This window comes from Mustela lutreola, chromosome 17 (genome assembly GCF_030435805.1).
Source record: "Mustela lutreola isolate mMusLut2 chromosome 17, mMusLut2.pri, whole genome shotgun sequence".
Lineage (NCBI taxonomy): Eukaryota > Metazoa > Chordata > Mammalia > Carnivora > Mustelidae > Mustela > Mustela lutreola.
The window spans coordinates 6014048-6040000 of record NC_081306.1 but is presented as its reverse complement, the minus strand read 5'-3'; the positions used below and the strand labels follow the sequence as shown (position 1 = coordinate 6040000).

General features: G+C 49.7%; 1 protein-coding gene across 3 annotated transcripts in view; it reads right to left on the bottom strand.

Moving 5' to 3' along the window:
- PRKCB (protein kinase C beta) overlaps positions 1-25953 on the bottom strand; it is a 325529-nt gene that overhangs the window by 55736 nt on the left and 243840 nt on the right. For all 3 annotated transcript variants that reach the window (XM_059154821.1, XM_059154819.1, XM_059154820.1), the window contains exon 10: positions 4144-4317. In XM_059154821.1, the coding sequence (XP_059010804.1) occupies positions 4144-4317 (174 nt within the window). The remainder of the gene's footprint in view (positions 1-4143; positions 4318-25953) is intronic.

Genomic DNA, 25953 nt, shown 5'->3' with positions numbered 1-25953 from the left:
CGGAGGGGAGGTTAGGGTTCAGGCCCTCTGCTGGAGCACGCACACAGGCTGGCTGCTGGTGGCTCAGCCCCCAGGGCTGTCAGACGGACTAGAAGCCCAGTGAGTCACACTCAACACATTCAGAAGTTTTCATGCTGCAGGGGTTGAGTGTAAAGCTCAGGGGACCCGGGCCGCCTGGGTTCAAATCCTGACCCTGAAACATACTTCCTTGTGGCCTCAGTCTGCTTGTCCTATAGGTTGATGACAGGACCCATCCAGAGACTGTCATGTGGCTTAAGAGTGTAGCCCTGTGCCTCACGCGTCACAGGCATAACTGTGTCTCTGACATACATTTAATTTACGTAAAATCAAAATATAGGTGCTCGAAAACGCTATCTGCAGCTGGGTGAAGGGGGAACAGGAGGGGCACCTGCTCGGCCCTCGGTGGCCTCTGACTGGCAGAGGGCCACTGAGGGCGTCTCCTCAAGCCAAGCACACTGGTGACATTTGAAGGTACATTTTCCCCGAAAAACAGGGTAGCGACTTAGAGACGAGGTAGCGCCTTCATCTGATCTGCCCCAGCAAGATGGCGACCTGGTTCCATCCTTGGCCTTGGCGGGATCAGGAGACCGCGGGTTGCCCGCCACCATGGGGCTTCTGTCCGCATACAAGACTTGAAGCCACTGAACCCCTCGAGGGGACCCCGGGCACTGCACAATTCCCAGGTGGACCCCATCCCCGCTATTGAATGCCAGAAACATATTGAAATACAAGTGAGCAGGGGAGGGGAAGATGAAGAGCATCACCTCACGTCCACTCTGCTATCATGTTTTAAGCAGGAAATTACTAACAAAGGTATTGCTTACTAATGAATTAATATTAGTCACCCATGACGAATCTGCCCCATCTCAGTCCATTCAGTTGAAATTGAAATTGTACTCTAAGTCGTTCCAGCGCTTGCTTGAGAACAAGATCTCTTCTTGATCTACCGATGTCAGCCAGCGCCCCTGGGGAACCCCAATGGGAAGAAGATGTGGGATGAACGAGGCTAGAGGTTTGAGAATCCGGTTTGGTCTGGTCTCTGCCAACCCCTGAGTGCCTTTAGCACCTAATTCCCTAAAACTCCAGTTCTGGAGTGACCTTCACCACCTGTGCCAAGACCCCGTAGGATGCGACCTGTGGCTCGCTTCATGTTTTTCTTTACCTTGATGCGCTTCTTCTAGAAAACAGTTTTATGTTAAAAGCAAATGTTAGTTGCCTTGGAAGCACAGTCATGAACCAATTCATGATAAACTGTCCAATAACAGGAAAGAATCAAGCATTGATCCCGCCTTTCCTACAAGAATGGTGCCACCAGGACCAGGCCACAGAGGAGGGGCAGCCTGCCTTCCTAGAGATGCTCCAACCAATGCCAGGCAAAGAAACAGCAGAAGACGATACCAGCCGTTAAGGGACCGAGGCACCATGTGTTAGCGGTTGGCAACATCCTCTCAGTGGTGGCCAATGTCCCAGAAAGAGGGACACGAGACATTACGCGCCTTTGATTGAAAGAGCGCACCTTCTCTGTTCTTACCAAAGGGATCGGACCTGAGTCTGGCCAAGTCTCTAGGTCTGGCTACCAATTTTCAGGAAAACACGAAGGACGGTGGCGGGGTGGAAGGTGGGTGGGCATGTGCAGGAGCCCCATGCCTGTGCCGTTAACCAAATCCAGACGGAAAATGCTCCACCAAACAGCCCACCATCTTCAGCAGATGAAGGGACAGATAACAAGGAGGGGACAGAGGGGAGAAATCACTGTATTAAAAGGCTTAGAAGACACAGCCGGTTTCTAAAAACGGGAAAGATTAAACTATCGTATTAAGAGACTGATAAGACCTAAGTGATCAAACTGTAAGGACACAAGGAAGTCAAACTACGCAGTTGGCCGCTGGCCGCGAGACAGAGATTTGAACGTGAAGAAGATTCCAGAGTGGCTGGCCAAAGTTCTGCTTCTCAACCAGGCTGGCGGTTGGTTTGAGGAACTTAATCTTATAATAACTCATCACTAAGACCTCTACTTTGTATGGTTTTCTGTATTTGCTTTATAATACCTCAACATTTAAAAATTCAAAGACTTTACCGTGCTATCATAAATAGAAGAAATCTGTAAAAAGAAAAAATATATATATATATAAAATAAAAGCAAACCAATGACCTAGAAACTGGTGTTTGCCAGAGCTCAGAACCTGAAGCCTGGTACTCTGTGTTAAAAAGGGAAGTGTTAACAAAGATGGTACAGGTGTGTGACACAAACAGAAGCATTTCCCTTGAGGCACTCAGAGTTAAAGCGGATTAAAAGGTGAACGTAATTTAAAATCTGTGCACCAGCCAAGGTGACCCTTCGTACCCAGGACCATTTTGCACAGGGATGCACACGCCATACTTTGGCAAACACGACCCCAGCTCTTGGTGCCTGCAGAGGTGTGAAAGACGTTCTAGGAGGCCCAGCCCCCAGCAGAGCCCAGCGCGATGCTGGCAGACTAAGTCCCTGCAGGTAATACTATGCACACTTGCCTAAAATGTGCCCTCCCCCAATGGCCTGCTGTTAGGGAGATTCTCTGGGAATGAGAACTTAACCCCACTAGAAAATCCTATCACTGAGGGCACGAAAGCCATATTGCCAATGAGGGGACAATCTGGGGACCCACTTGCTTCTCCAGGTTCTACCGTATCCCCTACTGCACTGTTTGGTGACTGTCCCAGTCTGTTGCCTCTGCTCCAAGACCATAAACGTCTCAAAAACAAGACCTGGTTTGCTTGGCTCTATCCCTGAGCACTTGGTCAAAGCCCAGACGAATGTGGTCTGTGAGATGCGCAAGGAACGTCCACGGAGCATCAGCCCGGCACCGAGCACTGTGAAAGGCTTCTCTTGTCGAATTTCATTCCCTCCTCACAGCCACATCAGATGCAGCTTCGTTCAGTTCATCCATTTTACAGACGAGCAAACTGAGGCTGGACGGGTTTTAGAATTTGCCGAAGGCCACCCAGTGGTAAGTGACAGAGCCAGGATCCAAACTAAGATCCCTCTGACCCCAAAATGCATCAAGAGACTTCTCAGAACAGGGAAGGAGCCAACCTCCAGCTCTGTCCCTTTCACATACGGCAGTTCTAAGCCCGATGAGAGGTCTGTGCTGATAAAACATACCCCAGGGCCAGATTTGGATCTTTCTAGGCTGGGAATGTAGAATCTAACCTAGTAGAGGACAGGACTTGGTGATGTTGGAGGAGAGAGGAAGCCCCAAGCTTTAAATTATATGCAACATACAACATAGGGGGTGGGTTCTAAAATGAGCATGCGTAGTGAGAACTGCACAGAATCGAAATAATCTTTAAGAATCCCTTAAAGCATCTTTAAGTCACTGGGCCACTGGCCCTTAGAAGCCCCAGAGGCAAGAACGAACTTTGTACCTTTTTGCACTGGGGAGCTGGCCACCCCCCTCCCTTGGTACGGAGGCCAGGGTCTCATTTGAACAGGGAAAAAGGTAAGAGGTTCCTTAAAGGGATGACCGCGGCTCTCGCAGAGAGAGCTGGAATCAGCCCACAGCAGATAGCCACAAACGTCCCCTTCTCTTCCTGGGAGTCCCAGTTCTGTGCTCGCGAGCCCCTGCCCGGGACACTGTATCCCCGCCTTGGGGGTCCTCGGAAGGCTGTGTTCTCAGACGACCCCTCCCCTCAGGAAGTCCGCACAACTGGCAGGACGCACGGGAGCATTGGCCGCAGGGTGTGCAGGGCAGACGGTAAGCCTCGAAGCACACGTACCCTTCCCTCTCCTTCCCACTCGTTCCCCCCTGCGAGCTCTGCCGGAACATCACATACGTGAGACTGAAAGTTCTCAGTCGCTGTCCCTGAGTCACCCCTGGCTGTCTGGGAAAGACCCTGCTTTGTGGGTTATTAAACCGAGGGCCCGAGTTCCTTTATCTTCATTGTGACAGCGTCTGCCTAGGGGAATAGCTTCTCAGTGGCCGCCTCGGAAACTCTCAGCAGCCTCCCCCGGGCACCCCATCTTGCTGTCTCTAGAGCGGAAAGATGGGGTTTGGTGCTGCTGGGAGGGCTTGGGCCGAAGGCCGGTGAAGCACCGGAGACGGGATGGCCAGATGCCCCCCCAACCCTCCAGGGGGCAGTTACCATGGTCTGGAAGCAGGAATGCAGCTGGGTCAGGAAGGGCGGCTTCCCGGGCAGGGCCAGCACCCGCTTCTCCACCATCGTGCACTCCACGTCGTCGTCCTGGATCACCACGTCCTTCTTCAGGATCTTCACGGCGTAGAGCTCGTCCGTGCCTTTCCGCTCGGAGAGCATGACCTGGGAGAGAGAGGAAGCGCCGGTCAGGGTGGTTGGAAGGGCCCGGGGGATCAGCAGGGAAGGATGCGTTCACTCAAATCCCCTCCAGGCTCTGCTCCAGATGCCGACTGCGGACACCAGCTCACGGGGTGACGTTGTCCACCGACCTCACGCCTTGAATGGCTGAACCCAGTCAGCAGGCAGGGTCCCCAGAGCGACATGCGAACACTGATCCCTTGCCGGTACGCAGCAACGCCCAGCCCCCGGGGCGAGAATACAAACTGCCTGAGGGAAAGTGTCTTTGCTTGTTTTCTTCGCTAGCGTAGTAGTGCCTAGGACATAGTATATGCTCGATAAATAGTTGTCGAAGGAGGGCGCCAGTGCATTCCTGAGAACACTGAATGGGGAACCCGTGTTCCCTTTTTCACTCAGTTATTTAATATTCATTAAGAGCCTGCAAAGCACTGGGAATATGGCCATAAATAGGCAGGCATGTTCTCCGACCCTGCCATCCAGAGGAAGAAAGACTTCAGATATTAATCACAGAGATGATTAGCATAATATTTGAACATCCTCTCCTGCTGTCCTACGGCTTCCTTCCATGCAGCTGTGGTCCCCACCCCAGCATGTTAACCGGTGTGGCTCGGGACACATCATGTCAGACGCCACAGTGGCCGGTAGGAACTGTTACCGAAAAGCCTTTTAGAAGAAGCACAGGGCAGTACCATATTGCATGAGGCTTGATCAGGCCTGGGGGCTTCTGGGAAGGCTTCCTGGAGGAAGAAGCAATCAGACTGAAACAAGCATTTACTGCAGGCGCTGTGTCGGGTATTTGGCAGGTGATCACCTCAGTCGCCACTGCATTTCTGAGCACTTATCAATGTGCCCGGCAAGTAGTAGTTTTCATTTGTTATTTCTCATCCCATTGTGTGAGAATCAAGAATGTAGGTGCCATCAAGAAACCTACCTTACAGGAAAGCGAGGCTCATGGTGGGTGAGAAACCTGTCACACAGCAAATTCAATTAGAGAGAGGGACCGGATTTGAACTCAGGTCTGCTCAACTCTAAAGTCTCTGCCTTTAAATGCTGTACTTGCCCAGAGCTCTAGAAAAATCCTCAAGGAGTTTAGGTGGTCAAGCAAATAAAATGCTTCTACCCAACGAGCTGAGGGACCAGAGAACACGACAGAGCCCTAAGGCCAGAGGGAGGGATGCCTGGAAGGCTCTCCCAGGCAGGAGGGCAGCCGGGAACCCCTCCATTCAGCTCTTATCCTCATGGTAAGAGTCTGACTGCATGGAAGCTTCAAGGCTGAGCCAACCAGCCTTGGTGACAGCTCACCACAATCAGGGTAGCCATGGGCAATGCAAAGCCAGGAATTCAGAGCCTTGAGCACGGAAGTTCCCAGCACACCCTTCTCTACCATAGGACAGCTCTCGACTTCTCCCCTCTGGCCCCGCCACAGAAAGAAGGGCCGCCAAGCTGAGCAAATCCTACCTGCTGGGCATTTACTCAGTCCTCATGCAGACGCACAGAGCAGAGCGGGGCTTAACGGGCCAGGCTGTGTGTCCTCTGCGTGTTTCCCATCTCCCCCGGTCTCTCGTTGGCCCCCAAGGGCTGTTTCCCCTCCCCCAGGCCTCACCGAAGCAGAAACATGACTCTAGAAGGTCAGTATGCTAAGATATGAAGAGCTGGGTAGAGACAGGGGCTTTCTGCTTCCAGATTCCAGAGAATGCTGGGCATGGGGCAAGCGCAGGGAGGAGGCAGGGAAGTGACTTGGCCAGAAGACACAGGGGCAGAGGGGCTTCAGCTGAGGAGCCCCCCCATCCCCCACCTCCCAAGTGCAGTAGGAGGAGCTCAGTGCTGAGTCAGCTTCGAGCGTGGACAGCCCCACTGACCTATCACCACCGGTCAAGGCATCATCTAACAAACCTACACACTTGTAAACATCCACTCCTAGACTGCCCAAGACAGAGGGGAGGGGCCCCGGACACCCCCGAATGCCAGCAGGGTCATGATGGGGCATCTTAGCCTCCTGCCTAGAGGAGGGCTGGGAATTCGCCAGGCACCAGGGGCAGGGCGGACATCCTACAGCTGTTCCAATGATCCCCGCTCTACAGATAAATAAACCGAGGCTCAGAGACATTAACCTGCTCCAGCTAACAACTGCTCTAAAAATGCAGCCCTGCCTATGCTGCTCAAAGTGCATACAGGCCTTCGGGGACTCCCACAAGCCACACAGTTCCAGGACTACATCATTTTCTTTCTTTTCGTTTGAGTCTTGCATCCCCCTGTCTGCAGTGTCCTTCCACACTCTCTCACTGCCCAGAAAATCAAAGATTCAGCTCGGATGTCACTTTCTTCTCTTTCCCTCAGCGATGCACTGAGATCAAACGGGTCACTCCCCGCTCTGGGCCTCAGGACTGTTTTGTGCCTATGTCAGTTACTTTAACACAAGTTTCCCAAACTTTGATCAGTCATTCATGTGCCTTTTTTTTTTTTTTTAAAAAAACATCTTCTCTGAGGGTTGCTGGGGGGAGGGGGTTTGGGAGAAGGGGGTGGGATTATGGACATTGGGGAGGGTATGTGATTTGGTGAGTGCTGTGAAGTGTGTAAACCTGGTGATTCACAGACCTGTACCCCTGGGGATAAAAATATATGTTTATAAAAATAAAAAATTTAAAAAAAAAAAAAAATCTTCTCCTATCACCTAAACTGGTATTTGCTTAGTATTTTAAAAACCTAGTCACATTTTTACTGAACTAAATTTATCTGAGAAAGGAAACTGTGGATCACCACTATTAATGGCAAGCCAGTATCACTAGCCATAAATGGAAGATCAGCATAAAAATAAATAAAAGCAAAGCCGTGCTAGGAAATTCTAGCTAGCTACTGCTCGCTGCTGAAGGTTGCAAGCCAGCCCCTGCGTGTTCTCCTTGTTAAAGGAAAAACAGTGTTAGCAAATGTTAGAAAACTATTAACGGCATGCATATTGTCTTCAGATGAGATCTTCTTGTTCAAGTCATTAGAAAGGATGAGAGAAAATAGAAAGAGAGAATAAACTTATCACGATGTGATTTCCTTTTATTTAGTACCACATCTATGTACTACCTCCAAACAATCTCAGGCACGAACCTAAAATCACCTTTCAAATCATTAGTGCAATGTGCTTCACACCTTAGGAAATACTGTGGCATCTGTAGAAATTTTTTAAGTCAATCAACAGGGACGTGTAAAGACTGGTGCCTGGCCCTGTTCTAAGAACACGGGTAGAAGGAAGAATAAACCATTGCCGCGTAGCTCCTCTGACATCAGGGGAGTGCTATGCAAATGAGCCAAGGTCCGGAAATGCCCCTGTGCCGGCTGGAGGAGAGTGGAAATGACCCACATGGGACACTGGGGAACAGTTTAGATACAGAACTGAATGAGATTCTAAGGCAGGGGTCGGGAAACGTTTCCAGAAGGGCCACACAGAAAATACTGCAGGCTTCGCAAGGCAGCCTCTGTATCGGTTACTCAACTCTGCTGTTGTAGTGGGAGAGAAGCCACTGACAACACAGAAACGAATGGGTATGGCTGCGTTCCAATACAACTTTTTTTGTAGGGGCACCTGGGTGGCTCAGTCGGTTGAGTGTCTGCCTCTGGATTAGGGCTCAGGATATGATCTCTGGGTCGTGAGATCGAGCCCTGCATTGGGCTCTGCGCTGGGCATGGTACATGCTTAAGACTGTTTCTCCCTCTGTGCCTCTACATTCTCTCTTAAAAAAACAAACAAAAAAAAACAACACTTTTTTTTTTTTTTTTTTTAAATAAAACCAGGTGAGGGCTAAAAGTCCACCGACAGATGAATGGATGAATAGATAAAGAAAATGGGGGTGCCTGGGTGGCTCAGTGGGTTAAAGCCGCTGCCTTCGGCTCAGGTCATGACCGCAGGGTCCTGGGATTGAGCCGCGCATCAGGCTCTCTGCTGAGAGGGGAGCCTGCTTCCCTTCCTTTCTCTCTGCTTGCCTCTCTGCCTACTTGTGATCTCTGTCAAATAAATAAATAAAATCTTAAAAAAAAAAAAGAAAGAAAAAGAAAATGGTGTGTGTGTGTGTGTGTGTGTGTGTGTGTGTACACAGTGGCAAATCACTCAGCCACAGAAAAAGAATGAGATTTTGCCATGGGTGACACCATGGATGGACCTATAAAGTAATGCACTAAGTGAAATATGTCAAAGAAAGACAAATCCCGTATGATTTCATTTGTACCAGTAATCTAAAAACCAAACCAAGTAAACAAAGCAGAACTAGACCCATAAATACAAAGAACAAACTGGTAGTTGCTAGAGGGACAGAGGTACTGGGACCGACGAAATAAATGAAGGGGATAAAAAGATACACGCTTCCAGACACAAAATAAATAAATAAGTCAGGGGGATGAAAAGTACAACGTAGGGAATATAGTCAACCATGTTGTAATAACGTTGAGTGGTGATGGACGGTAACACTGCCGTGAGCACGGCATAATGTGTACAATCGTCAAATCACTATGCTGTACACCTGAAACTAGCAGAATATTGTGTGCCGTCTACACCTCAATAGGAATGAATGAATGAATGAATGAACCAACCAGTGAATGGCAAAAAGCTGGGCACCAGTTGTTTGCTAGAACACATGTTTCAAGACAGATTAGAAAAATAAAAGTTCCAACATAATCACAGTGGCAGCAGTTTAATTTGGAAACTAATCCTAGCATGCCTCTCAATTTTTCCAACTCTTTATTAGAAGAACCTTCTGATTGGACAGTGGGCCCACCTGGCCACAGCTGATTGGATCAGAGTTAGCTCCTGACCTAAGCTGAGCCAATCAGATTCTCCCCAGAGAATTTGCAATTTATTAGAAGAACCTTCTGATTGGGCAGTGGACCCACCTGGCCACAGCTGATTGGATCAGAATTAGCTCCTGACCTAAGCTGAGCCAATCAGATTCTCTCTCCAAAGAACTTGCAATAGGATTCCGGGTCCGGTCAGCCCTGCGCCCCTGAAGAGAGAACCACACAGATCTGCCTGCAGTGGTGCTTCTCTACCACACGCTGGAAAGAAGAAACTGACGTTTTGGGGAATGAGCAGAGGACTTGCTTTCCAGTGCCTGGATCCAATTTCTCACAAGGCTTGGCTGTTTCCCACCGAAAACCTCCATCTCTCCAACAGACTGATCATTTTTACTGATATTAGTTGGAGCAGGTTTCTGTTACTGAGGGATCCTGTAAGACAAAATTACTGTTTGGGTGGCTCAAATTCTTAATAAAAATTAAAATGTCAGGCAGCCCAATAGCAGCAGCCGGTTGGTCCGTAACTGAAAACAAGGCAGGTTCCATTCTCTATACAGGATGATGCCTCTTGCCTCTCTCAGGTCCCTTAGGGATACTTCTTGATGGCACAGATCCCAAGCCCCAGGAGCCCCACAGTATGGCCTGGGAGTCTGCATTGTAACAAGCGTCTGTCTTCGCCATGATTCTAATCACCAAATTCATTGATCTGTGGAACATTGAGGCACTATCAAAATTGATTCATTGGCTATGGAGTTCAGGAGGTATCCATAGGCCCAACAGACTCCTTCTGTCTTGATCTTCCTAACACCTCTCCATAGTCATTAATGGGGTTAAGAAGGAAAGTTCTCTTTGTTCCAAGATATTCTCATCAAACTCTCCTCGTCAAAGGGAACCTCTCAGCCCCTCTTGGAGGGCTTTTTGAGAGCTGCTTTCCTCATGTCATGAAGGAAATGATGTTCGGCAGTCCTTAGAAAGATCGGGATACCCCTCAGTCAAGAGACCGAGTCTATGCCCTCTCCCCTTGAACCTGGGCAGTTCTCTGTGACTGCCTCAATGAACGGAACAGAGTAAAAGTGGTCCCCTGTGACTTCTGAGGCCACAGCTTCTCAGTTTCTCTTGGGACACCTGCCTTTGGAGCCCTGGCTCCTCCGTGCTAGGGAGGCCAAGGAAGGCGACCCCGGGGAGATGTCCTGGGACTCCAAGCCCACCAACCCCAGAGGCTCCGGCCTCAGCTGTCCCCGCAGCCCCCGCAGGAGAGCCCCCAAACCACAACTCCCCAGCAAGCATTCCCAGTTTCCAATCCCCGGCCCACAGAAACCACGAGAGATTATAAGTGGTTGGTGGTGTTGTCAACATCTGAGTTTCGGGATGATTTCTCATGCAAAGATAGATGACTGAACAGGTTCTTCTAAGTTCACATGTGCACAAATGTAACCACTTGCCCGTGCGGCCCTGTTCCCCTAGCCTTGCTTAATCCTTGGGTTTGGTTGTGCAGACTCTCTTCAATCAATTTCTTTTTTTAAGGCTTCAATTAAAAGAAGCAACAGAGATGGAATTCATTCTGCCTTCCAAATGTGTCATCTCTTCCAGTCTTTTCCAGGACTTGGAAGGCGGGCCAATTCACCCGTTCATTCAGTAAACATGTCGTGTCTCGGATGTGCCAGGCACTGAGATGGGCACTGGGGATGCCGAGAGACGAGCTCCTGAAGCTCGCCCTCCTGCACAAGTAATTACCAAATTCAGTTACGCCTCAACTCCAGCAAGAGAAGTGCATGGTGCCCCATGAGTGTTTGAGTGGAGGATCTAACCCGATCGCGTGGGTCAGCGAAAGACGTTCTGGGGAAGTGAGAGCTGAGCGCGGATCTGAACGACCAGGAGAACCAGCCAGGAGCATTCCAGGCAGAGGGGAGAGAACTGTGCTTCCTTAGGATTAAACTATCCAAATCCAAAAACCTGGGTCTAGAACTACCATAGGAAGGGAGCACCCAAGCTCTAGAACTCAGATTCTGGATTCCAATTCCCACCTGAGATGCAGCGGAACTGGAGAGCTCCAGCAAAGAGGGCAGCACGGGCACCAAGCCGGGAGACTGGACGGGCACGGGGTAGTGTTCAGAGGCAATGGTGCAGGGTTTAGAGGCAACCACAAAGAAGGTGATGCTGGAGGGAGAGTCAGCCTGGGAAGGGGTTGGGTTGTCGGCAGTCGGTGGTCGGTCATGATAACCACGCCCACTTCTGGCTCTCGCCCCTGGGGGATCAACTTCTACTCTCCCCACTTTGCAGACTAGGAAGCCAGGGTTTAGGGAGCGCGGTGACTAGTCCAAAGTCCAGGAAGTGAAACTTCCCATGTCACCCATCTCCAAAACCCTTGCTCTTAACCATATTCTGATTCTCTGGCCCTCAAGTACCCAGTGCTCTGCTACAGTAGTTCTTGTTTTGTTTGTTTGGAGGAAGAGAGAGAGCTGGAGAGAGAGAATCTTAAGCAGGCTCCAAGCTCAGTGCAGAGCCCGACACGGGGCTCCATCTCAAGACCCTGAGATCATGATCTGAGCCAGAATCAAGAGCTGGACCCTTAACTGACTGCGCCACCTAGGGACCCCACCTATGGGGAATTATTTAAATTATTTATTTATTGAAATTATTTATTAAGTTAGTATTGTCAGAGTGTTTCAAATTCGGCTCCAGATCCCTGCCCTGTTCCTCCCTTTCCTACCCCCCAGGAAAAAAAAACAAACACAAAAACAAAAAAACGTAGATCTGGGTCACTAGAGATCTTCCACTTCCTGCGAGGCTTGGGACCTCACAGGCTAACCTGTGGCCATAGGCAGGCAGGTCATTTCCTTTTTCCATTTCTTAGACAACCACTAACAAACCACTCATTTGCTTGGCGAGAGGGGCTTGGCCTGAGTTGATGCCACAGTCCCGGCTCCTCCATCCGCAAGTTCTTTTGGGGACTCTGTCCCAGGCACAGTGCTAGGCATGGCTGATGCGACCACAAATGGGACGCGCATGGCCCTGCTCTGAAGCATAAAGCAGCTTGGGAAGAGCTTCCTCTCCCTGTGCCCCGAGGCACTGGCATGGGAGAAGAAAATGGCGGAGAGACAGCCATTGCCATGGCCACGGGCACGGCCGCATTCTAAAATGTTCCTTTAAGCGCCAGCGAGCTTTTGCTTTTCATTAATCGTCTCATGAAGTTTCTGGAGTTTCCACTTCAGTTAATACCAACACAGAGGGCGTGGGCTGTTTGTTCAGCTGTCCCGCCGTCTCCAGGGTGAGGATTCCAAACAGACCGCAAGGACGTGTTGAAGCGACGCTCTTATCAAACTCCAAGCCACATCTGTTACCCAAGAATCTTCTGGGAGAGACGTGACAAATAACACCACTCCAGCGGCGGCAGAGGAAATGTGGGAAAGTAGCCAGGGACCCCTGGCTGCAAAGTTTGTTGCACTGAACTTTACTGGTGAATCCAAAGGGCAGAACGTGGCCAGCGTCTTGGCCTCTGGCCACGGGATGGAGTCGCAGAATGGTTAGGACGCGGGGTTTCACGTCAGAGGACCTGGGAGCTGCCCCAGGGTGGCCACACGCTAGCCGCATGACCTTGGGAAATTCACGTTAACTCTTCCTCTGCTGGTAACACAGGAACAAGGACGACACTTCCCTTCTGGTGGTAGTGGCGTACCTTGGGGGGATTAGAAGCAGCGCACACACACCTTTGCTCAGTTGGGCACCGTGCTGGGCAAAGGAGCGGTGCTTATCCCTGGCGGTTGTCCTAGTTTTCTGGGGCTGTCATAACAAAGAACCAGAAACTGGGAGGCTTAGCACCAAGGGATTTTATTCTTTCCGAGTTCTGGAGGCCAGAAGTCCAACGTCAAGGTGTTGGCAAGGATGCTTCCTTCTGGAGGCTTCCATCTAGGTTGTCATGGAGAATCTGCTCCATGCCTCTCTCCTAGCTTCTAGCGGTTGCCAATAATCCTTGGCTTACACATGTATCTTTGTCTGTTTTCATGTGGCATTCCTTCCCAGGCCCCTGTGTCTGTGTCCAGATTGACTCTTCTTTTGAGGACACCGGCCATTAGATTAGGGTCCCCCCCTACTCAACTTGATTACATCTGTAAAGCCCTTCTGTCCAAATACAGTCACCGTCACACGGACTGTAGTTAGGACTTGAACATGTGTTTTGGGGGAAGACAATTTTATCCACTACAGTGGTTGTCATCAATGTCACCTTCTCAGAGAGTGACTTGGGGAGGAAGAGGACTGCCTATGTCCTTGTCTACTGGCACCCGTGTCCCGTTCTCAGCTGGCTAAGGAGATTTGCCCTGCAGGACTGTGGGTCCAAATGCTTACCAACATGAGAAGGTAGCCATAGCCAGGGACAAAAGACCCTATACCCCATTCCCCCAGCTTCGAGGGACACCTGCCAAAAGACCAGAGTCAAATGGAGTCTCTCTTAACTCCTCTCGGTTACATCTCTCGTTCAACACAGCAACAAGTTCTGTCAGCTCTTCTTTCAAAATGCATGTCCTATCCAACCTCCTTCCCGATCTAAGCCACCTCGATCCTGAGCCGGTTACCTGCAAGCGTCTCTTCGCTATTCCTCGTGTCCTCCCCACTTGTGCCCCACCAGCACGGGCACTCTGCTCCGTGTACCCCAACAAAGCGTTGCAACTCAAGCGGGTCCCTGCTCACCCCACTTTCCTCCGATCTTCTTCCCTTCCCACTGCACGGAGGACTCCCTCCCCCGCCACGGCCCCGCCCCGCATCGGCTTGCAGAGAGGTCCTCCCTTTCCTCTTAAGTTACAGCCCCCTTGGGCACTCCTCTTCCCCTACTCGGTCGTCTTTGGTAACACTCACCGCACCTGACCCGATAGCAATCTTTTTACCTCCCTCCCTCCCTACATGAAGTTCTAGGAGAGCAGGTCTTTTGTTAGACTCGTTCACTGGCACATCCCCAACACCTAGTACCTAGTAGCCACTCAAGGAATATCTGTTGGATAAATGAATGAAAAAGTCTGCGTGGAGGGAAAGTAGCTTAAAAAAAAAAAAAAACCAAAAAACATAGATCTGGGTCACTAGAGATCTCCGATGACTTAGGTCTCAGCATTGTTTAATTTCCAACCCATCTCTCACAAAGAACTGGAGGTAGCATTCAAGTCTGTATAACAAACATCCGGATTTTACGGTATGTAAATTATACTTCAATAAAAGTAGTTAAAAACAATTATACACCATATAGTGCGTGTGTGTATTTCCTCTCTCCATTCTCTCTTTCTTCCTTCCTCTCTCAGCTGCCTAGAGGCCAAAGGAACCCGAGACACAGGAAACATAACAAAAGCTCGTATTTCCTTTAAGGGAAAATCATTTTTTGAGGAGGAAAAGCAGCTTTCCCTAGAACGGGGGTCTACAAGGAATGTCTCGCATGGATCGTGAACACGTAGTACTACGGAGGATGGGGGCCCTAACGACGTCCCCCCCAGGCCCTCCCACCGGGGCGGGAAGCAAGGACTGGGAGACAGCAAGCATCCAGCACCCTCAGAAGCTGCAAGCTCAGCTCACACACTGGGCTTGGGAAAAGACTCACTGGAACGCGTATGGCACATTGGAAAGAGAAAAAGAGAGAGACTCGGGGCTTGCAGGGTCCCCAAACTCCAATCTGGGAGAAGAGGATGGGGAAGGTGCTTGAGCTGAGGTTGGCACAGGACAGGGAGACAGAAGCAAGTTAAAACCCAGTGTGTACACTGCGGGCCCACAGCAGACCCCCGGACTCCTCTCCCACCCCGCCTGCGACACCCACCCCACGAGGCAGTGGGCGTGTGCACCAGGCTGGGGACAGGCACTGGGGGCTAGTCTGTTGCAATGTATGCTCCAACTTTATTTTAGGACTCCATGTTTCTGAGGGTCCTCCCTGCTGTCTGGGCTGTCTCTTCTGGGTTGCACCCAGCCCCCCAGAGACCAGCAGAGGGGACTTTAGATCTGCTCAGCTCTAAGTTTTATTTTTGTTTTTGTTTTTTTTTAAGATTTTACTTATTTATTTGACAGAGATCACAAGGAGGCAGAGAGGCAGGCAGAGAGAGAAGAAGGGAAGCAGGCTCCCTGCTGAGCAAAGAGACTGGATATGGGTCTCGATCCCAAAACCCTTAGATCACGACCGGAGCCAAAGGCAGAGGCTTTAACCTACTGAGCCACCCAGGCGCCCCAACTCAGCTCTAAGTTTTAAGTTCGGGGCGCCCCCGTCCCCCATCTTTGGCTGCGGTTTGCCTCCCGTGCTTACACCAAGCTCTTGTTTCTCCGGGACGCACATCAGAATTCCCTGTGGAGCCTTTAGAAGCTGGAGTCTGGGCTGCACTGCAGACCCATTCAGTCAGAACCTTCTAAATCCTGGGAGCCTTCTCGTGCCAGGCCAGGTCTGCCCTGGGGAGGACGCAGTGGGGACTTGGCAGGCCGTCAGGACGGTGGTGGCATCCGGGGCTGGAGCCCCGGGCACACGCCGTTCCCCTGCGCTTCCAAGGGTGTTCACCCACTTGGCAGGAGGATTTTGAGAGAAATCTGGGTGCCGCCGAGTTACAAAAGGAAGGGGAGCTTCAGCACCCTCAGCTTGACAGCCTGACAGGTACCCTGACAAGCTCTTCGAGGGAAGCATGAGACTGTGACGGCAACAGAGTCTGACGAGCTGGAAGTCTGCGTCTAATGAGAACGGTAACATCACAGCGGTCCAGGCCCGGCTCTGTCATCGCGAATTCAAAGCCTGACTCTGTCATGTGCGTGCTGTGTGATTGTGGGCAAATTACTCAGTCTCTCTGAGTCTCAGTTCTCTTACCCATTAAAGGGACATAATGACAGCTGCTCCCTCACAGGGCCCTTGGGAGAGCCAGTGACGGAATGCAGGGAAAACGCGGTGCCCAGCCCGCAGCCAGCCACGCTGGGAAAGAGACAGTGGACCCGGGGAGCACAAAAGGGATGTTCCAATGCCCTCGGTGGCTGTGGCGGCTCTCCCTCACCCTCTCCAGAAGAGACAAATCAAAAGGCACAAAGTGAGACGAAGCCATAGACCCAAATTTCTGCAAAATCGATTTCCCAGGAGATGTGATGCAATGTCGGGGATCAAACCAAGGTCCTGTGGTCTGTGCTTAGAGGTGGGACTGGCACAACCTGCTAGAGGCTAAGAGGACCTCCCTCAGGGGGCTGCATGCTCAGCGCGGACAGGGCTTTCCTGCAGAATCAGCAGAACACTGGTCATCCTCTACAGTCTATGAGGGGGCAGGGTGACAGACACCTGGTTGCTAGGTCCTCACAGACCTGTCAGTTGTGTGCAGATTTGCCAAAGCCCTCCCTCGGACCAGGCTAGGGATAAAAAGTCGGCTCAAGGCCACTCAACCCTGGGTAACCAGAGGCCTGGAATGGGGGGGCAGATCCATCCTAACCCAGAAATCTTATAGCACGTTGGATGTGGGAGTAAAAATGTAGACACGCACCCATCAACCCATGGGGCTGTAACAAGAGCTCAGTGGCATAAGGCATGTGAAATGCTGCTCAGACAGAAAGAACCGAAGGCGCTGTGTTTGCCGTGGCCGAGGAACTGGGAGCCTTTACGGGGCTTTCCCAAAGTTCAACTTTCACCAGATGCAAAGATGTCCTAACATGCTCTAGGTTATCTTAAAGGCCCCATATTGGGGCGCCTGGGTCACTCAGTGGGTTAAAGCCTCTGCCTTCAGCTCAGGTCGTGATCCCAGATCAAGCCCCGCATCTCATCTCGGGCTCTCTGCTCAGCAGGGAGCCTGCTTCCCTTCCTCTCTCTGCTTGCCTCTCTGCCTACCTGTGATCTCTGTCAAATAAAAAAGTCTTTAAAAAAAAAAAAAAAAAAAAAAGGCCCCATATTGACTCACCAAAGCATATTCCTTTTTTTTTAAGATTCTATTCATTTATGTGGGTGTGTGTGTATGTGAGAGAGAGAGAGAGAGCGCTCACAAGCAGGGAGAGCGGGAAAGAGAGAAGCAGGCTCCCCACTGAGTAGGATCCTGATGCGAGGCTCCATCCCAGGACCCCAAGATCATGACCAGAGCCAAAGGCAGACGCCTAACCGACTGAGCCACCCAGGCGCCTGTTGGAAGCTACGGCATGGTTGGAGTCGAGGACCAAACCAGGCCCTGACTTGTGTCTCCTTCAAAGTCCGGACACCTTGACAAGGTTAAGGACAGGAAAGTGGAGTAACACTGAGAAAGGTTCTGTGCTCTGTGTCGTGCGCTCGCCTATGTGACTTCCCACAAACTCTCCCTACAGAAGGGAACAGTGTGGTCAGGGTCCTCCTGAATTCTCAGTTGGTCCTTGTTGTTTCTGTACCTCCCATAACCCACTCCCTGGTTGACTGTCTTGCTCACGGCTTTAGCGGAGACTACCTGGCCTCACGAGGTTTGCTTAGAGTTAATGTAAACTTGTTACAGAAACTTGCGGTCATCTGACGAGATACTCCTCCTATTGTGATCTGCCTTATAAATGCTGGTAAGATGTGGAATAAAACCGGCCCTGTTGGACATCCTCCTCAGGGTCCCTCCTGCCCCCATCTCTTTGTCTCTTAATTTCTTTTCACCAGCCTCTTAACCCTCACATTTCCTGGTCGATTTGTCGCTCCGGCCGCGACAGGCGCCTCTCCAAAGTGTATTCTTATTATTTAATTTAAACTTCGGATCAATTTTTCTAAGAGCATATGTGTGCACATATGTGTGTTTAGGTTTTATTTTTTGTTTTTAAGATTTTATTTATTTATTTGACAGACAGAGATCACAAGCAGGCAGAGAGGCAGGCAGAGAGAGAGGAGGAAGCAGGCTCCCTGCCGAGCAGAGAGCCCAATGCAGGGCTCGATCCCAGGACCCTGAGATCACGACCTGAGCCGAAGGCAGCGGCTTAACCCACTGAGCCACCCAGGCGCCCCTAGGTTTTATTTTTGATGGTGGTTACATTAATTGAATATGTAGTCATGTGATTTGGGGGTGGGTGATTCAAATGCCTTTGCCTCCAGCAGCAAACTGGAAGTTAACAGTCTAGAAATGATTTCTGGCAACTGGGGAGACTTGCTAATTGAAGAAGTACTTCAGGAAAAATTGAAAAGTGATACAGTGGGGAAAAGATGTTAATTGGGAGTTAATAGTGTGGAGCGGGGTAGGACTCGGTGGGTACCATCTCCAAGCTGGCCAGACCCAAAAAAAAAAAAAAAAAAAAAAGAAAGAGCCGGGACAGTCAGCGTGCAGATCAACTGAGATGATACAACTTGGTTATTTCATGATTTATTATGTAAGGCTTTCCGTATTTAAAATAAAATCTCTTTATATGGTTACATATGTATGATTCCAACTATATGACATTCTGGAAAAGGCAAAACCATGGAGACAGTAAAAAGATTAGTGGTTGCTAGGGGGTGGGGGGGGCGGGACGGATGAACAGGCGGAACTCAGAGGATTTTTAGGGCAGGGAAACTTATTCTGTGTGATACTATAATGGTGGATACGTGTCATTGTACAAGTGTCCAAACCCACGGAATGAACAGTACCAAGGGTGAATCCTAATGTAAACTGTGGGCCTCCTGGGGATAAGGCTGTGTCGCTCAGGCTCAGGCTCAGGCTCAGGCTCAGGCTCATCCATTGTAAGGAACACATGACTCTAGCGGTGGTGGGGGGGTGCTTACGTAGACGCTGGTAATGGGGGAGTTTAGCTGAAATTTCAGATCAGGGGTCGGCTTAACAGGTGCCCTTTTTAAATGCCCCATGACACCTCCATTCTAATCAAGCTGAACTCTGGCCCTTCCTAGCACCGAGAACCTAAGGAAGAGTGAAAGGAAGTTTCCAATGAAGGTCCTTTTTAGCCTAGTCAGCTCAGGGCACGCTATTGTCAAGCAAATGTCACTACACCGGGAAGGAATGACTCACAGTCACTGCTGGGGGGGGCGGGGTGGGGGAGGGGCAGGAGGGAGGCGTGGGGAATAAAGAGACAGAAACCTGAAATGCCTAGCTCCTGTGTTTTCAATGAAGATGTTTAGTTGGATTTAATTAAAAAAAATTTTTTTTAATTGTTTGATTGGGTTGTAATGAGAAATGCAGAAATTTCCAAACCCTGGGCTGTCTTCCTTCCAATTACTGATATCATAGAAACGGTAATGATAATTGATAGGTATCAACTCTAGTTATTATAGCGTTCTTTTGAGCCAAAATCAAAGCCCTTGACATGTATGCTCCGTCAATTGTCTTTGAATCAGATGTTATATTTGACTGCTAGATGGTTAAAATAAAAGCAGATTTAATCTGTTGGTTTTTTGTTTTTTTTTTTTTTTTTCAGATGGTTCCCGGGAAAACAAACCAGTAATTGATGCCTTTTACCGAAAGAAATGCAGTGAAACCCTTAAGGGTCTGTCACTGATTTGAACAATTAGGCTGCACCAAGGAAGCCTGTTGCTCTGTAATCTGCTCTGCCCTGGGTGCACAAGCCTCCCTTAGCTGCTGGTGTTCCAGGCTAACAGAGAACCGGGGTACTCCGAGGCAGAAATGGGGCACATGGGCAGGTGGGTGAGTGGCCCAGTGGTTGGGCACTCTGGAGCCAGACTCCCCGGGTTTGAGCCTGCATCCCCTGCTGCAGGAATCTGCAAGTCTCTTGTCTCTCTCTGCCTCTACTTCCTCATCTGTAAAATGGAACCAACAATAGCGCCCACCTTTGTGAAGTTTCCCTGAGCAACGCATACAAACCATTTAGACAAGTTCTCAGGGCTCAAACCGTATCATCAGCCTCTGCAGTGGTTTTTGAGGAGGTCAGGACATAGGTCAGGACACAGGTCATAGGTCAATGCCACACATCATTTGGCATTGGGCAGGAGTGAGGGGGTGCAGGATAGGAGAGGGGGGATTGAGACAAACTATGTTTAATCCTATTAACTACCCATATTTGTGTACCCACATGTTTTACCATGGGTGTTGGGTGATGACAACCCACAGGTTTCTACTATGATGTTTGTGGTAGAAAAAATTATGGGTTTTGCTGTTAGAAACCAGGAATTCATCTTAACAGGACGGTGCATTTCCAAACGAGCGCGGAAAGATGCGGTCTAGATGGATATGCGGAGGGTGGCAGGGACCGTGACAGCACGGTAATTGGACCAGTGGCCGTGAATTATCGCCCTAGACAGAGTTTCCATGCTAATGGGCTCTAGCTGGCCCTTCAGTAGCAGGACACGATTTAACTTTGTATTATCTTCCCCAAAGCATCAGGCAACGTGTTCAAGAAAACGCAGACTTAAAAAACACCTACTGGGGCCTGTGCGCCCAACGGGCCAGCGGGTTCCCTCCTTCTCTTTGAGAAACTGCCCATACCACCATGTAGCCCTTCCTGACGGATGGCTGAAAAAGCCACCTCGCTCCCTGTGGCCACAGCCCTCACTGGATCCCAGGGACCCTGAGCCACACTGGCCGATCAGCTTCTCTTTCCTGGGCCCATTAGTTTCTCTTAAAATTCCAGGAGAGTCTACATTTGGGAACTAGACCTGGAGAACTGAGCGAGACAGTAGCAAGAAGCAGGGATAGCAGCCAGGTGGCGGGGCTCCCTAGATGGAGGCCATGGCCGTTGGTTTCCTGGAAGCTTCTTTGTTCTGCCTGCATTTCCTGCCTTTGGGTGCCGATGACGTACACCAAAACACACCACGTCTTCCTAATGAAGACTCCCTTTGCTCACTCTGGCTTGACAAGCTGCTCGCAACAGGGCAGAGGCTTAGAAAACTTGACTTCCAGATATTTCCTTATCCTCAGTATCATTAATTTTGCCAGGGAGAATGGAGCCTTGTCATGTCTTGTTTGCTAATGCGCTCTCTTCTGAGGAGTGAAGGTAGGGGCTGCGGAAGAACAGCAAGTCATTGCGCTGAGGAGAGTTGTGGAAACATCGGGAAGGTGGAAGGGCCTTGCCTGGATGCATGAGTTGGCAGAACCACGCCGCAATCAGCATTGCATATGAAAAACGAGGGCCTGGGAGGGGCTGGGAGGAAGGTGCCATCATTGGGGAGCGAACCAAAGAGAAGGCAGGGATCCAAGATCAGACAGCAAATGTCTAAAGGTTCCCTGGAAGAGGATTAAGGGAACAGGTAGCAAAGACTGTGAGCTGTCTGTGAACCATAAGATAAAGGAACTCACCATATGGTGCAAGAAGATAGCAAAGCAGGTTCAAGGAACGGAAAGCACTTTTGTCTGCAGGATTATATAACCACGTCTAATGTATGGACGGTAGGTGCGCGAGCGACTCCACACCACTAATGAGATTAAAATTAGGAGAGACTCCCACATCAGGAGCTCCAAAAGACTTAGGAAAGGCCTTTGTTATGGGTTTGAAGAAACTGTCTTTTCATTTCCTCAGGCAATTTCTTCCTGTCTCAACTCAGGGCAGCACAAAAGACACCGCTGGGTCTGGGGCTCGGAGCTCTGGATTGCTCTCTTGTGCACAAACCCGGGCTCGTGCGAGTTAAGCCCGCTTCTGGCTTTTGGGGAGACAAGGCTGGGGGTCGCTGAGGATACACGGCTGGGTTGCTCATGCTGGCAGCTGGCGCACACTTGAGCCACACTCGAATCAAAGTCGGGGGGTGGGGCTGGGGCACAATCTTTTTAGGGGCTCATGAAAGCGTTTCAATTTCTTTTAAAACCACAAGGAAAAAATGGGCTTTTAGGTGGAAGAAAATGCCTTAATGTATTATATTAATATATTTGCCCTTATCCCAACGCAGTCACATTAAGATATCCTTTTTACCTTTTTTTTCCCACAGCAGGAGAAGGGACCCACAAATGCCATTAAAGCGGCTCTGTAGCAGTTCTGAAATTGCTGTTTCAAAGAACACTCGACTAGCCGTTGGGTGGAGATGAGTGGACCCCAAAGCAGAGACAAATGTTGTCGGAGATGGAAAGAGGCAACAGGAATCACAAAACCTACTTTCAAGTATTGGTCCTGCCCCCTTCCCACTGTCTGGCCTGGGGGAGGCTAGTCAACCTCTGTGATTTAGGATTTCCATCGAAATATAATAGGGTTAATGTCAGTAAGTCCCCTGCAGGGTTGAGCTGAGAATACAGAAGATGAAATGCATGAAAACCCATAGTCTAGTCCCAGGCAATGCCTACAAGCTCCTGATATCAGAACTGGAGACAAAGGGGAAAGGGCGTGTGGAATTAGAGAAGGAGGTGGGTGTAGGCCTGCAGACCTGGAGGTCAAGGGCTGAAAAGGAACCAGCTGAGGAGTTAACTGCACACGCTAGAGATGCCTCCTCTGGCTTGGAAGATCCTACCAGCCAAGGTCCAGAGAGGAGGGGGAGGGGCAGGGCTGGAAGAGGAAGTCCATTTCAGGAGCCTTCTCAGGAAACCTCACAGGATTCCCAAGGCTCACCGGACCCGTGAACATCGGCATAGGACAGGAGATTTTCAGGCACAGTGATGGGGGAGCGCTGGCAATCTGGAGCCATCCGTCATTTTAGGCATGCCCTTTGTCTAACAGCAGGGGCTCAGAGTACAACCAAGGCACGCAAACTCTGCTTACACTCAGAGGGGAAGAAAAGGAGGCGGGGGATGAGAAAATAAGAGGAAACACTGTTAACCTCCTAGGATATGTCCATGACACGGCGAGGTGACCACTGCTGGGACCAGGAACGCAGGGGTTAAGTATCAAGCAAACACAATCACATGTATCTAAACCAAACCCAGTCTGTTAAATGCCACTGACTAGCTGTGTGACTTTAGCAAGTTATTTTAACGTCCTGTTTCTCATATCCTCATCTGTAAAATGCGGATAACGGCAGCCACACTAGAGCGGGAGTGTGAGCCAATACAGAGAAGCTCTTACAACGGAGCCTATTACTATTAAGGACACAAACGTTAGGTGGTATTGTCACCATCATCACCACCATAGAACAGATGTCCCATGAAGGTAGATACTTCTGTCTGTTTTGTTCACAGCTATTTCCTCTGCACCTAGAAGAGTGCCTGGCACATAGTAGCTGCTCAACAAATCTCTGTCCAGCTGAACGAATCCTTAGTTATGCCTGTCGGTGGGCAGTTTATAAAAGTGAGGCCTTCTCCTGGGGGGTGGGGCATGGGTTCCAATCTCAGTCCCAGTTCTTTGCCCTCATGTCTGTCCTCTGCTGTCATAAGCAGTCACGGTGCCTTGTGCTCCGATCTGGAGAGGAAGAGGCCTGGAGATCATGGATAAAAACTGGGAGACGCGTGTTTCAGAATCTGTTGAGGGTAGAAGTCCCATTGCAAGAGGATAGGGCGTGGGTGAGGAGGAAGTGGAGGCAGCAAATCTCAAAAGGGGAGTTTCAGTCTCTGGATGTATTCAGTGAGGAAAGTATGGAGGGGAGGGTCGCGACCCCAGGGAAGATTTTTAAGGATACAGGAAATGTTGAGCATGCTTCTCATCTAAAGGATGTGCAGGACACGGAAGATCAGACACGTTCTGTACCTTCCAGATATGCACAGAAAAAAGAAGCAAAAGACCTCGTGTTCTAAAAAAATAACAATAGTAATGGAAGCGCCCAAGTCTTTTGTGAACATAAGGTCTTGAAGACAGTTTTTCACAAAATGGGACACTTGTAACATCAGCAGTACAAAGACAAAAGCAATCTTCTTTTAATAAATTCTCCTAAAACATATTAAAATAAATACACAAGTGGTAGATCAAGCGTGTGATTTTATATATATATATCCTTTTATAGGGCAATGCTAAGAGCAGAAAAGGAAGTTAAATCCATTCAAAGAAAAATATTTAAGATAGCAAGGGGGTGTGTACATGACAAAAAAAAAATAAACATGTGCATGAATAAACGAGTATTTGGGAAACTTGGCCAAGGCTATTTTCAACGCTGTTGTGCAGTCTGAATGTTGAGCTAACAGGATTGGCATCAGCACCTTGGACAGTGCCACCAATGTTCTAAGTCCCTAAGGTTACCTTATTGGAAGGGGCTACTTCCTAACTGTCAAGTAGCCTCCTACTAGTAATACTCAGGCACTAATGTCACCAGCCTCCTGGACCTTATTCCAGGAAAGCCAAGCACTTGGAGAGGAGACTGAACGGTGTCTCACCTCTGAGTTTTTTATTTTAAACCTTCTTAGACGTATACAGATCAACAGGCCTGGATGGGACTTTCTGAAGAAACTGGGTACCCAGTTTCCAAGGACTTTCTACTTTTTTCCTTTTAATTTCATAAGCTGCTGACTTCTTCCTACTTGATTTATTCCTGGCTTCTGCTAGGCTTCAGGAAAAGCAGCACTAACACCTGGCATGTTCCATGATTTGAACACAAGGAAATGTCACCAAGAAAGAGGAGTCTGAAGTGTTTTCTTTATGGAGCATGATCACCTGGAAGTTCGGAGGGCTCTTTCGTGTCCCCAAGAAAAATTCCATCCAGGGCCGAAAAGTAGGGAGTGTGGTCAATGCTACTAACTTTTCCACCAGAATTGTTCTCCGAGCCTCTCTTGCACGGAGGCATGGCCACGTGATTAAATTCTAATAGAGTGTAGGCTGAAGTGATGGGTGTCACTTCCAAAGTAAGACTTTTAAGAAGCAGCTTGTACCTCCTCCATACTTCGCCCCCTCCGCCTTCGGAATGTAGACAAAACAAGGCAGGAGAGATTAATGGAGTCATAGAAGATGGAAGGGACCTGGGTTCCGTAGCCACCATATGGAGAGAGTGGGTGAGGTCAGGAACACCCATCTCAGACTATCACATGAATGAAAATGAAGCGTCCATGGTGTCCGACCGAGTGTACTTCTGGGGATCTACTTTTGCACAGCAGGGGATTCTACTCTATTACAGGAGCGTGGGCACCCTGGCCACCACCCCGATCAACGAAGCCTGGCTCGAGGAAGGGGTCAGGAAGAGACCTTCTGAGATTTTCGTTGACTCCCTCACCTCTACTTTGCGAAGCTAACTTGACTCATCCTTAGTAGAGCCCAGGAGCCACTTTCTCCTGGAAGCCCTCACTGACGTCCAGCCAGGGCCAAGCCCACCCCGGCAGGCCCTCACAGAACACATCAAACACCACGGGTGTGCTGTTATATCCGTTAGTGTGATTTCCTGACTAATGTTTGGAGCCCCACTGCATTTTAAAGGATGCATTTTTCAAAACCTCACAGAATGGTACACTGCTTTCTACGTCTTGTTGCATGTAAATTTTACCCTAAAAATTACCAAAAACAAATACTGAATTCTAGTTCAATGATATGTATGCGGAAGCATTTTGGGGTAAAGGGTAGCGGTATCTGCACCTTGCTTTGAAATGAATTAAAAATGGGTTGAGGGGTGCCTGGGTGGCTCAGTTGTTAAGCATCTGGTTTCGGCTCAGGTCATGATCCCAGGGTCCTGGGATCGAGCCCTGTGCCAAGCTCCCTGTTCAGCAAGAAGCCTGCTTCTCCCTCTCCCACTCCCCCTACTTATGTTCTTGCTCTTGCTGTCCATCAAATAAATAAATGAAATCTTAAAAAAAAGATGGGCTGACAGTGGCGGACCTGAGGGGCTCAGTTAAGAGTCTGACATCAGGGGCGCCTGGACGGCTCAGTGGGTTAAGCCTCTGCCTTCGGCTCAGGTCATGATCTCAGGGTCCCAGGATCGAGACCTGCATTAAGCTCTCTGCTCAGTGGGGAGCCCGCTTCCCTCTCTCTCTCTCTGCCTGCCTCTCCGCCTACTTGTGATCTCTCTCTGTCAAATAAATAAATAAAATCTTAAAAAAAAAAAAAGAATCTGACTTCAGCCCGTGATGTCAGGGTCCTGGGATGGAACCTCTCGTCAGGCTCCCCACTCAGCTGGGAGTCTGCTCCTCCTCCTCTTTCTGCCCCTCCCCTAGCTCATGC